Genomic DNA, 14,609 nt, shown 5'->3' with positions numbered 1-14,609 from the left:
CCCAACAATTCCCTTGATAGTTGCAGAACTGGCACATGAATTAACTATTCATAAAGGTAATCTCACTCTCTGAGGCCTTATTCAAATGCTCTAATTAATAAGCTTTAAATAGATGGACAGACCTACATTACTGACATAACTTCTCATACGGTTCGATGTATCTCAAACACAGATGGTGCCACAGGCTGCGTGCGTGCATGCATGTGTGTGTGTCTGTCCGCGGGGGCATGTGTGTGCATTTTAGTGTAAACAAAAAAATGCTACAGGACTTCTTGGAGAGCCATGGCTGGGTGAAAGACACATGCCTCCTAAGCCATTGGAGATACAGTGCAAGAAACAAGCCATCTTAACCTGACAGACCACCTGCCCCAACCTTAAAAAATACGTTGGGGGGCATCAGGATGTAGGAAGGATACTATCCATCCATCCATTTTCTGATCCGCTTTATCATCACAACGGTCGCGGAGCGTGCTGGAGCCTATCCCAGCTTTCTCCGAGCAGTAAGCGGGGGACACCCTGAACTGGTTGCCAGCCAATCGCAGGACACACATAGACAAACAACCATTCGTTTTGATGATCACAAATAGCGACAATTTAGAACGTTCACTCAACCTACCATGCTTTTTTGAATGTGGAGGGAAACGGGAGTACCCGGAGAAAACACACGCAGGCACGGAAAGAACATGCAAGCTTCACACAAGAAGGGCACAGCCCTACTAAAACAAATAAAATGGAGCCAACATTTGAATCAGAATTATGTCAAGTACTTGATCTGTGTATCATATTGATGTGGTCTCTTAATAACTGACGGGCCAAATCCTAATTCATTCATTCATTCACTCATTTTCCGAACCGCTTCATCCTCACGAGGGTCGCAGGGGGTGCTGGAGCCTATCGCAGCTGTCTTCGGGCAGTAGGCGGGGGACACCACGAATAGGTAGCCAGCCAATCGCAGGGCACACAGAAACAACGCACACTCACACCTAGAGACAATTTAGAGTGTTCCATTAAACTGCCACGCATGTTTTTGGAATGTGGGAGGAAACCGGAGGACCCGGAGAAAACCCACGCAAGCATGGGGAGAACATGCAAACTCCACACAGGAAGACCGCAGCTGGAATTGAACCCGGTGCCTCTGCACTGTGAAGTCAACGTGCTAACCACTCGACTACCAGGCCACCCATAAAGAATTCACGTCTGTAAAAATGAATACCTCCCGTCGAAATGTTTTAACAAAAGGAATATTGCAAAACATCAGTCAAAGATGATAAAAGGTCGGTTTGGTGAAACTTCTTTGCTTTTGGCTTGTCTCATTCCAGGTCTTTCCATTGACAAATCTATCTTCTACTCTCATGTCCTTCCCAACTGCATGTATCAGCCTTCTTTGAAGGCTTCTTCTCGCTCTCCTGCCAAGCAGCTCCAATATACTCAATGTCCTCAGTATCCCTATTCGGGATGTGTCCAAACCATCAAAGTCTGGTTCTCTAACTTTGTAAATATCTAACCTTGGATGTTCCTCCGAAAAGCTAATTTGTCATCTTATCAAACCACTCCAAAAGAAAACCTCAACTTCTTCATTCCCACAACCTCAAGCTCTGCTCCCTGTTGTCCCTTCAGTGCAGCTGTCTTGCATCACACAACGCACCTAACACTTTCCTCCAACCATTCCAACCTCTTCACCTCCTTGCCACACTTATCATTGCTCTGCACTGTTAACCGTTAGAGCATTATTGTCTAGCGTAAAGCACGATCTAATTGTGTCTTTTGATCCACAAAGATACAATGCAGCTCCTGCTGACCTTTTCTGTACTTCTCCATCAACAACACTGAGCCAAATAATGTAGCTGTAGTTCTCCTGGGCATGAAATCATACTCTTGTTCATCAATATTCCCTCCCTTTCTGAGTCAAGCTTCCATTACCCTTCATCGAGTAGCAAAAACATACTTTGCCTCCCCTCCTCGAGTATCCTCTCACCCTCTCAAATTCTTTTTACAACCTGTTAAAAAACTACACAGCCACTCCACAGACCTCCACATGTGTGTTTGGTGATCAGTATGGTGACTGGGATGTATTTTTTGTTTTTTTTCCCGTGCATTGCTACAAACTTGCATGTAATTTTGCGTTGACATTTACAAGGCAAAGGGACAAGTACATACTCACTCTGAAACGTTTTTATTTTACTTTGTACGGTGTAATGAGTCAGCTGAGGTTGTCCAGATCTCCAAGTAAAAGTGGAAATGCATTCCAGTTTGGAAGGATTTCTAGATCCTAAATTCCTTTATGAAAAGGTACATACAGTATGTCGATCCAATGTGAGCTGTAAGTTACACAACATATACAAATAAAAACACAGAATAATAACACTGTTGATATTGCAAGAAATTTGAAATCAATCATAGGATCTTAAACAAGATTTGCAACAAGATAATCAATAATAATACATGAATATCCAAATGTACTTATTTGCACCAAAGAAGAGAAAAAAATGTGAATTCTCTCTCTCTCTCTCTCTCTCTCTCTCTCTCTCTCTCTCTCTCTTTATATATATCTATATATATATATATATATGTATATATAGATATAGATATATATATATTTTTTTTTAAGGCCAAGAATATACTGGTCCAGCTGACTTGAGATCAAACTGGGGTGCATGTGGCCCCTGAACTAAATCCTGATCTCGGATTATGTCTCGTAGTAATTGCAATAGCTCTACTGAGGTGAAAGCAGCATTGAAGAAAATTAAACTTATCATCAACTACAGTCGGCTATAGCACACAAATCACTCAGGAAACACACTTCACGTAGAATATAGCGTGGATCTCTAAGCACATCGCTCAATTATGAATACATTCACATTTTCAGGCCAGAAAAGAAATGGGAACAAATCCTTCCAATATTTTCCATGTCTGCATATTGATCCCATTCTATGTATATAGAATACTACGCTCTTATCTCAATGGTGAAAATATATCGGTCCCACACAGTTAAATGCACTGCAATGTTAAATAAAATACACTGTACACTTTAGCTTGACCTCAGTCAATTCTTAAAGGTTTGTTGGTTAAATACATCCATATATTGTGGCGTTTGGGAAAGAAAAATGAAAATATTCAATATAAAGGCCGCAATCATGTTAAATTGTTAGATTTTTAGATTCCAGCACTCTGTTTCCAATCCCACCTACCATTTAATGGTGAAGGATCATGCCAAATATTATATACTGTATATAATATTGTTTTGAGTTTATTCTGGAGTACATTGTTCTTGTAATCGTTTATGTACAGTACATTCAACATAATACAAAATATTATGAAAATGTGTGCAATAGGCCAACCTGTATTCTGTAAATCATCCATAGGTATCATTTTATTTTACTGTTCATTTCTCCCAGTATAAACCGTAACTGACTACATTTCCTCACAGTCTCTCAGAGTCTTTTGACTAAAATTCATTACATACCGTCAGGTAAGCTCATTTGGTTAGCATTTATGCATCTTTATGTGGCAAGAAGGCAATGGCAAAAGCTAGCTGCAAGATTAAAAGATAACAGAAAAAAAATAGGCTTGGACTGTTCAAGCCATCGGATTCTACAGAGAAAGTTGAAGAACTTCTCTACCTTTTTTTGGAACCAACTCAGTTTATGTGTTGAAAGCTTCCCACAGAGACCCAGGCAATAACTGCTTTGTTCAACCAGAAGAGGAGGAGGATGGGGATGATGTTAAAGACGATGAAGATGAATGGGGAGGTTGATGCTCCTCACGTCGACAACGTTCGGTTATCCTGGCCTCTGACGATGATGAAAATGATGTCATTTCCTTCTCCTTCTCTTTCCTACTTCCAGTGCAGACTGACCTCTGGGCTGGTTTGAACTGCCAGGTAACCTTCTTGGTTGATGACGATTGCTCAGCTGTTGTCGTCGCCGTTGCTTCAGCAGGTTGATTATCCAAGTTTGTCGATCCGATGGGAAGCTTGCTCCCTTTGCTGCTGTGGTCTTGTTCAATGAAGGGCTCGTCCAGCACCTCAGGTTCTGTGATTTCTCCAAATGAATCCCAACGCGGTTCTGCTGGCAGTCTTTTGGGCCGGGCTAACCCAGCAGATTTAGCCGCTGCAGCTGCAACTTTGGAAGGGCGACTGGGACCCGAATCAGACAGGTCCGAGTCCCAGTCGCTGTCACCTGCCACTGAACTGCAACCCAATATAGACTCATCAACGGGCTCAGAGCCAGAACTTTCAGAGTCTGACTCCCTGGAAAAAAAAACAAAAAGAAACATGCAGAAATTTGTATTTGTACAATGAACTCGGGGCACTGCTCGGGTAGTGGTACACTTTTTCTGGTCTTTTTTGCAGCTCTCGCATATTGAGGTGATGGTCAACACACCTTTGGAGATGCAAACGGTGCTGGAAGAGTTGCATGTGGATGAGCATGCCGTGCAAAAAAACCCAAAACAAAACAAAACTAAACTAAATAAATATTGCAAGTTTTAAAAAAAAACATGACTTTCAGTGGCCACCGCTGACGGAAAATGACGAAAGATAAAAGCAGTGTAATAGGGCTTCTGAGATGATTTACAAATGAATTTTTACCTGAATGAATAGATAAACATATTTTGATGAAATAAGCAAAAAGTGGTTTGAAAATATTTTTAATTTTCATAGTAACTAGAGAATGCAATTTCCGGATAAAATTGCATGTGAAGGCCAAGAGGCTGAAAAAAATGGCAATTGGCATACTGTAGTTACATATGAAGTCAAGATTGACAGTGACTCATAATACATCCATCCAGCGGTCATGCTGGAGCCTATCCCAGCTGTCGGCGGGGTACACCTTTAGCTGGTTGTGAGCCAATCGCATGGCCTAATTCTAACAATACAGACCATAACTAAATGTGCAGCATTTTATTGAAACATGATGAAATACTCGAGGACTTGTTGGACCCTTTGCTTACACGCATGCTAAAAATACATATCCAGGTTTTAAGCAAGCAAAACCTTACAGATTCAGTAACTAAATTATACATATATTTTGTTCTACAACAGTACTTAATTCAATTTGTAATTTATAATGTACCTAAGGATAAAATAGTAAAGCTTGTGGTCATTGTTGCATTATTGCCAAAATGTATACGAGCAACACGCTGGTTACTGTCAAGCGAGCCTCTTGAAGCCCTTTCGATATGAACAGGCTTCTTCACTGGATATTACTGACTATCTTTTAATGATATCCAGGATTCATTGTGATTACCTGCAGTGTTTTGTTTCTGAAGTCTCACATACTTATACAGGCCATTTAGGGTGTCAAATAGCTCATTGTGCTAGTGTGAGTCACCAAAGCTAGATAAATTCAGATTCACAATGAAAATAAGACCTGACATGGCCGCTACAAGACGCCCAGCTATCACCAGCTACTAAATAGAGAAAAGCTATTTTCCACATTCAAATTGAGGATAACAATGATCCAATCATTGCCAATTTACATATGGATAAGAAATCCAGCCGTCAGAAGTGCCAGGCATGTTTGACCAACTGGAATAGCTTGAAAAAGGACACCCTGAGCTTTTCCACTTCAAATTATCTTGCAACCCGATAAAGGGACATAAAACATCCATCCATTCATTTTCTAATCCGCTTTATCCTCACAAGGGCCGCGGGGCGTGCTGGAGCCTATCCCAGCTGTCTTCGGGCAGTAGGCGGGTGACGACATACTGAACCGGTTGCCAGCCAATCGCAGGGCACACAGAGATGAACAACCATTCGTTTTGATGATCACAAATAGGGACAATTTAGAATGTTCACTCAACCTACCATGCTTTGAAAACCCACGCAGGCACGGAGAGAACATGCAAACTCCATAAAGGAAGGCTGGAGCCTGGTATCAAACCTCTGCCCTGTGAGGTCGACGCGCTAACCACTCGACCACCGAGCCGCCAACATAGAACATATATATTTACTCTAAGTGTAGCATAGGACCTTTCACAATAAAAAAACCTACCTGCCACTGTATGATGTTGATCCTTCAGGGCCTAAGAGGAGGCAATCTGGAGCAGCTAGGTATACAAAACTGTCAGTACATAAAAAATCTCCTTCTTCTGGTTTCCGGGGGGCAAGGTGAGACGGCCTGGCATCGGATTCCAGGTTGGAATGCTCAAAATGTGCTTTCTTATGGTCAAGGTGTCGCTTTATGTCTTGAGTGGAGTAATCTGTAACTGTGGAGATCTCTCCATGGGGGCCGGGTCTTGCTGACACAGCAAGATAAACAAAGCTATCTGGTTGGACAAATGGATCAATGTCACTACTGTCCAGTCCTGAGCTTCTAATTGGCTTATGATACGGATCTATCAGGTGTTTGATTGGCTGCTTCAATGGAGATGGCGGAAGGAAGGGGTCATTTGCCATGATGGTAACTTTTCTTCTCGGTCGCATTGCTTCACACTGACTTGTGTCTGATTGGTCCAGTGTGGACTTATAGCTTGAAAATAGTCCCCCTCCCATTTCATCCCTCCATCCATCTCCGTCTTTCCCTCTTGTTTCATTTCTCCCTCTCGAGCCACAAATATCCTCAGCGTTGTCCTTATTTCCTTCAACGTCTTCATGAGAGGAGGTGCTGAGCAGCGAGGGGTAGCACCACTGGAGTTCAGCACTCTCCTCCCTGCCCCATTCCTTGAAACCTCCATCGTCCCCTTCCTTGTCCAATGATGTGTTGCTGCTGCCAAGGTCAGAGCCACTGATTGGCTGGTCGCTGTCAGAGCCAGCCCCCTCCTGGCTCTGAGTGGATAATGAGAGAAAGACGCCACTGGAGTCAGATTCCAGCGTTAAGTTGGAGTCTGGAGAGCTGTCCTCTTTATTTGGGCTGGAAGAGAGATTGCACAATTGCTTACCACCACTATGCCATTACATTTGTGCCGTTCTATTTTTAACTCTCTATTCAGGCCTTTATACCCGAAACAATATGTGCATTGATCGATATCCAAAGTTTGATGGAGGCATAATTTTGATATTTAACTCCTTAAAAAAAAACACTGCATCGTATTGCTGGCAGATCATGGCTGAATACAAAATTTAAAGGTGCTCCCACTACAAAACAAGGAAATGAAAGACAAAAATTTCATGGTATGGCTTTTAAGCTATACAATGTAATATAAATGTACATTTTATATATATTGGTACTGAAAAGGGAAATGAATAATTTTACAATGAGGCTTTCAATAATTATCATAAATAATTATGAGCATGAACATAGTGTACATCTTACATCTACGTTAAAAGGACTATTAAAGAGCTTTTCAAGTTACGGTTGGATCAGTACTTCACAAATTTTAAAATGTTTTGGCACATCAGTATGATTGCGTATTTGTGGCAATTTCCGAGAAAAAAAAAACGAATGGTGTGAAATCACAGTTTTTCCGCTCGATAATTTAAGCAAAATCTCTTATCATATAATATGATGAATATATGGCGTTTCTTAAGGTATCTTATGTTTGTGGGGAATTTTGACATTCATTCAGAAAAATTATGACTTGTCATGACTTAGTCATAGATTTCTCTTTTCACGAAGGCCCGAATACTCCTTTATACATATTTTGCCACATTTTGGACATTCCTAGAAATTTAAAATGACACCTTGCATAATCTTCATATTTTATAACATGTTGCATGTAGCGACAGCCATGGGTAAAACATAAATTACTAAATATTAAACTCCCAAAAGCTTATTTTTATTCATAGGTAGAATGCACACAAAAAATAAAGAAAAAAATAAAAACAGTAGCTTCGTCCGTTGTTAACTATTAAACAGTTGAATTGATGTCAAGCAATAGCTGTGCATGTGCTGTATTACAATCAGTGGTAACGGCAGTGGTGGGTGCATCAGTAAATTTTGCTGGTCCGTTATTTGCCAGCGGGCGGCCCACCGATCCAAAACTATTTCAGTCTGTCAGTCGTCAGTCCATCACTCTGTCATCGTTATTTTCACTGCGCTTTCGTCATCATTATATTACAGTTCGTCACCGCTTTTTTAGAACTGTCAGTGAAAAACTGTTCAACAGGTTTTTACTTCACTGTAATTTAACAAATTAGAGTGAATAATAATTTTATTGAAACCGGGGTTGAAATCAGGATGACAAGCTGAAGACTGGCCTCGAATACTCCTTTATACATATTTTGCCACATTTTGGGACATTCCTAGAAATTTAAAATGACACCTTGCAGGCCTGAAATAATGACAGACTGTTGATGGCGGACTGGCGGGACGGCCGCTGGCGAATGAGCAATGAAGGAGGAATTGCTCACATCTGGTCATAGTTTGATGAAATAAAATGCAAAACACAGTCGCAATACAAGCGGGAAGAAACCGAAATAAAAAGCAGCGTTTAGAATTTTGACAAATCAAGAGTCATTGTGCTTTATGGAGAGGCAAGACAACTTTATTTATATATAGCACATTTCACACACAAGGCAACTCAATGTGATTCACATAAGCAAAGACACAACGGACAGCAAGCATTTACAAACACCTCCAAGCGTTTACAAACAGAACATACAATGACACAGACAAAACAAAATCGCCTTGGAAAAAGTACTAAAAGAAAGCACAGCAACACCATTTAAACACATTTACAGAAAACCATTTAAAAGTATAGAAATATCCTGAACTAAAAAGAAAAACATCATTGTAAAATATTTTGAAGACCTGAATCAAAGGTAGGAGTGGGGAAAAAAGAGTTTTTAACCTGGATTTTAAAGCATTTATACTCAGGGCTAACTTCCCTTCTGTTGGCTGTTTATTCGATTAGTGTGCAGCATAACAACAAAATTGAGCTTCACTATGTTTACTTTGAACTCGATACTCCACTAATTGACCCAGGACTGCAGATCTCAGAGCTCGACTGGGTTATATTCAATCAGCACTTCTTTAATATGTTCAGGACCCAAACCATCCAGTGATTTAAAACCAGTCGAAGAATTTAAAAATCGAGTCTACAAACTGATTTGTAGCCGGTGTAAAGCTTTTAGTTTGATGTCTTTATTCTGGTCAGAACACGAATTGCAAAGTTATGACTGTGCTGCAGCTGTTTGATGCTCTTTTGAGGGCGTCCAATCAGAAGGTATGATTTGAATGAATTGGCCAACAATCGCAGTATGCAAAATGGCTCACTCTGATTGGCTATTAGCTAACAAATGCAAATCAGACTGCCTCTGGGCGAAAGGCCGCTGATGTCATGCTATTGCAAATCCAATCTGACAATCTACGTTATGCACCATTCCATAAGAGTCTTATGTTCTCGTTTATCATTTCCATTTGTTCATACCATTCACCGTGAACCTTTGTTTCTATATAGTGAAGAGAATTACAACTTGGTAAACTTTGAATTGTGCCTTTTTTTCATGAAAAAGACTGAGGGTCAGGTCTCTCTTTATCAAAATATATTTTTTCTTTTATTACATATTTCCGATCTATCGATCCATCATTTTATTATTGTACGTTTTTACTTAGCTATTATTGACAATTTAAAACTTATTTTTCCCCGTGGAGAAATTAATTTGAGTATGTGGATTATTTTATTTATGCTCTACAGTCTGGGATTCTTTATTGGACCAAATTTCAGTTCCAATATTTATATTAAAATAAAAATCTTGTTTTTGGTACAAATATGAATCAAAGGCAATGATCTGCCACCATGGAGCCAAAATATTTACATTATACCCCACACTTCATATAAAAAGAGCTTCATTAAAATCAGTTAACTTTAATAGTTGATTGCCAAATGTCAAATGCATTAATAAATCAATTAATCACAGACTGAAAAAAAAAAAAAACCAACGTAAAAGAAATCAGTAGCTTATTACTCTACACAGAAGGTAACACCAAGTAAAGTGATTTTGGAAGTAACTTGCCCAACACCGACGACAATTAATTTATCACATTGACACTGCCACTAACCTTGTGCCCACAGTGGACGTCCCAGCAGGAGATTTTAATGACCAGCCGACAGTGTCTTTGTCTGTGTCAGTAACTGGCAATACCATGGAGCTGAACTCAAGACTGACCTGGGACCTGCTCCCCACTCCTAGAAAACAGCACACATTTAGTTTCATTAAACAAGAGCACGAGGAGAGCTTTTGGATACTGCATTTTATCACAGTACAGTATTACATGAGCAGTTGTCATGTAGATTTCTGACTTTTCTTTTTGTGTTCCTGGAATGGAGTCTACATCGTGATGAGAAAGAACGAGATCATTTGTAGGGGCTATCACCACCACATATTCTGTAACATTGAATTTACATTATTCACACCACCAATCTAAAATATTAATGCAAGATTCATAAAAGATGAAGTTATATCGTCAAACAAAAGGAGCGATTTGGAAACCGACACTGATTGTTTGACTTCAGAAGAGCTGGATTTAAAAAAAAATAAAAAATAAAAAAAAGATTCAATTTTTAAAGGAAATGTTTACATGATCTGACATTAATGACCGGATGCGTATATGTTTTGGGATAACACACTTAACAGACAAGGCAAGGTAGCATTATTTATATAGCGCATTTCATATACATGGCAACTCACGGACTGTTCTTCACACAAACTCACAAGTTAATGACACTCGCAAGCATAGCAGAGATCACAAAGGTATCTTACAATTTTGACTAGAATATTGTCATTGACACCATTCAAACACATCCATCCATCCATTTTCTAATCCGCGTATCTTCACAGGGGGCGCCTATCCCAGCTGACCTCGGGTAGTCGGGGGGGTATACCCTGAACTGGTTGCCGGCCAATCGCAGGGCACACATAGACGAATAACCACTTAAAATGTATGTATAATTTACCCAAAAGAGACTGTCCCATGTTCACATTGCTACTTTTTTTCCCTCCTAATTACTGTTTATTCTCTATGCGATGCAGTGCTGTATTTTTCCTTTCGGTATCACAATGAGATGGTTTGTCCACAAATAACAGTGCAAACATCCAGCCATCCATTATCTAATCCACTTATCCTCACTTATCCACCGTGCAGAAGCTTGTTCCAACCATTATATATAAACATGAAGAAAATTTGTAATGTTTTATTCCTTCCCTTAATGACATTAAACAGTTAAGCTTTTCAACTCCACACCACTACATTAAACAATAGAGAAAAAGTTCTTTCTTCATTCAGCAGCATGAGCGAACTTGTGCCCAGAACTAGTTATTTAGTTAATTAATTATATGGATATTTGGGAATTAATGTGGAGGAACTGGTAATTTCAAAAAGAGTTACTCATCAGGTAACCACACACACACACACACACACACACACACACACACACACACACACACACACACACACACACACACATATACATTCAAATAGAAGATGCAGACATGCTACTGACACAACAGGCGCAGAAAAACAGTACACACTTCAGTCCTCACACAAGCGCCACTGAGCCCATTATCGGCTCCAGCAAATATCAAGACATGTAATTTTTCGACATAACTCGGAGGTGATGTCATTGCTCAATAGTTCAAACTAAAGCTACAGATACACATTACCTCACAATGAGCGAAATGGATTGCACCGATTCGTTCTAAATACAAAACATCTGAAATCACTGAATGAGTGCGCAGTGTGAGGAACTTTTTAGGGGTTGGGGTGGTTAATGGGAAAAGGAACCAATCCAAATCAGATCAACTGCACACAACTACAACTGTAGATGTCTAAATACAACCCAGTTCGCGGCACATTCAACAGTAAGCACGGAAGTGCATTTAAAGAACAACAACATTTCGAATCAACACGTTTTGAGGTTTGACCACATACAGTACTAGCTAGTCAATGGGATCATGTCAAAAATAGTGGCGGTACGGTACACAGTGGACCCTAATTTCATGCCAAGCATAGGTCTAGCACAAAGTGCAGCCTAACTGTGCACATGGGTGGACTTTTCTTTCCTTTGGAGAGTAGAAAAACGGCATTTGCGCCATTGTGGGAGTGAACATAGCCAACTTGCTTCACGGCCAGTGGAAGCAGCTCCACTCATTTTCTTTAAATTCAGCTCAGGAGAGGTGCATGGCCGACATTGTGGAAGCATGAACGCAGTCGCTGGACTCCATTCAGGAGATGGCTTTCAGGTGGGCTAATGTTCAGTCAACTTTCAGCCACCATGTTTGTTAGAGTTGCCCGGTGCATCAAAAAGAAAATGCCCTCAATCTGTGGTCTGCCCAATGCCCAGACACACTCAAGGAAGACCTGCATGAAAATCTAGATGCGTCATTTCTTAGACCAAGGGGATGTGCGCCTTCTACACAAATGAAGCCCTGAGAGTTAATGACCCCAAAATATTGCCCTCTGATTGGTGCATTGCCATTCGTTTGAGTACTAAAATAGACATGCAGCTCAAAACAGGAGTGTCACATCTACCTTTGCATATATGTGGTCATGGAATGAGTACGGTCATAATGATGTAATGAGTAACCTAGCCTAATATTTGATATCCAATGTCATTGGAAAACGGAGGTCATTCTTTTGTATTTTGGGTTGGTTTTTTTTTGTTGTTTTTAGTGGGGGGAGGAGGGGTGATGCTAGCAACTAATGTCTTCACTGTGACTCATTTTGCTATTCTGGGTCACATTTATGAGACAAATGACTCCGCTCCAGGCAATGAAGGTAGCTGAGGCAGAGCTGACACAAATTGTAATTGGAGAACCTGACCTGTTTTCCATTCCTGATTATGTTTATGACCTAAGAGGCGAAATTTCAATCCTGTGTTTTGTGACACTTTTGCAACAAAGTGCATTGTGTGGCAATGCAACTTATTAGGTCGGTTGATCGAACCAGCAAGCTTTTCTCAAATCAATAAAGAAAACAACACACCCCGTTTTTAACATGCTCTAAAGCAGCAGTCCACAACCTTTTTTGCTGCACGGACCGATTTAATGTCAGACAATATTTTCAGCCTTTAAGGCTAAATACAGGTACAACAAAATAATATGATATGACCTGCATGAAAACGGTGATATAATAATAAACACGGATCACACGAGACGTCCGATCTGGCCTCAACACTCTCTGGTCGCTATGGTAACATTTAAACGTGCCTTCAAAATAAGATACATCGCAAATACAAAGCGCATGAAAAATACGACTCACCATCGCCGCATGTTATGCAAAGTGGGCTTGGTGCGTGGGAATCTCCGAATGCGATAAATCCGTATCTTAAGTAGGACTCCTGATACTGTCTGATTAAATGTAGCCTTCTTTTTCTTGGAAGTCGAAGGCTCCTCTTTTGTCTCCTGGCTGGGCCTTTTCCCCTTCCCAAAGGAACTTTCCAAAGACGTTTGTTTTTTTACTCATTTTGCTCGCTCTTGGGTTTCATTTTAGCGGTCACATATCACGTTTCCGAGAAGCGCCACCTTCACCTGCGTCAGGAGTGACTTACTGTTGATGGATATAACAGAGAATCCAGTAATTTAACATAACATCTTTCAGATTCCGAAATGAATGAAACAGAAGTAATGTTAAGTTATTTAGTCTTTCTGTGCGGCCCGGCACCAAATGACCCGAGGGTTGGGGACCACTGCTCGAAAGTGAACTTTGAACTGCACAGGAAGCGATGACAACTGATTCAAAATCAGCCTTGAGAGCCAAGAGGTGCAAACATTGGACCAACAATAGAGTGCTGATTTCATCATTTTTTTTTTTTTTTTTTTTATATGATAAACAGATCCTAAGCTAAACTTCCCATTAAAAGTTTCCTGGAATTCAGCAGACATTTATCTCCATTGTAACATGATTCCAAAAAAATCACATACAGTATCACCGCAAGGGGTTAGTGCATTCTTTGTCACAATGCATCCCAATGACATTAAAAAAAAAATCCTAATGCTGATTCAATTCCAAACACCCATTCACACAACCTATATTCATTTATTCTCTGTCTTTTTCAGGCACAATCCCTGAGAGATGGATTAGAGTTCACACTAGACCAGGGTGTGAAACTAATTTTCACCGCGGGCCACATTGTCGTTTCCCCAGAAGGCTATTATGACAGTGAGAAGCATACTTACTAGGGTGGTCCATTTTGGAAAAGTTTGTCGGATTCGTCGGGCCGGGTCGGAAATCTTGTCGATACTATGACACAAGGATGTGTGCAAAATTTTATTCCGATCGGATAATTTTATCCCGTCCCGCAGAGCGACCAAAGTTTCCCCTATGGAAAGAATGTTACGGGGCTGAATGGTAGTACGGTTTCTCCCGTACAGTAAGGATTTTGTTTTGCTCAGTTCGCACTTGCAATAATTCAAAGACGGAAGACAGGAACGCATGTATTGCAAAAAAGGCAACCGTGGTGATCCTGCAACACTGGTGAGATTGTTGGTCCATGTTAACTGGTCCATCTATCTATCTGTCCATCTGTCTATAATGGCCATCAACACTAGTGACACTGTTAGACCGCAAAAAAAAACGAAATCCGCCGTGCGTGCCATCCCATGCCTACTTCGCGCACGGGTGCAACGCCCGGTGTCGCTCCACGACCTGCAGAAGGTGCTGTCGCTGTTCCTCGTCGCGCGTAAAGGCGCCGCAGAACGCGCTGATGAGGGCGACGCCCCTCTCCGCAAA

General features: G+C 40.7%; 1 protein-coding gene across 1 annotated transcript in view; it reads right to left on the bottom strand.

Moving 5' to 3' along the window:
- Positions 1-2,591: 2,591 nt before the first annotated feature.
- The window catches only part of LOC109519998 (uncharacterized), a 22,357-nt gene continuing 10,339 nt past the window's right edge, over positions 2,592-14,609 (bottom strand). Inside the window, exons 3-5 of the mRNA XM_019876923.1 lie at positions 9,942-10,068; positions 5,994-6,851; positions 2,592-4,249 (exon numbers count right to left, since the gene is read on the bottom strand). Coding sequence (XP_019732482.1) covers positions 3,691-4,249; positions 5,994-6,851; positions 9,942-10,068 — 1,544 coding nt within the window. The 3' untranslated portion in view covers positions 2,592-3,690. The remainder of the gene's footprint in view (positions 4,250-5,993; positions 6,852-9,941; positions 10,069-14,609) is intronic.

This window comes from Hippocampus comes, unplaced genomic scaffold (assembly GCF_001891065.2).
Source record: "Hippocampus comes isolate QL1 unplaced genomic scaffold, H_comes_QL1_v1.1 scaffold107, whole genome shotgun sequence".
Classification (NCBI taxonomy): Eukaryota; Metazoa; Chordata; class Actinopteri; order Syngnathiformes; family Syngnathidae; genus Hippocampus; species Hippocampus comes.
The sequence above is the reverse complement of the archived record's forward strand: the minus strand, read 5'-3'. Positions and strand labels throughout refer to the sequence as shown.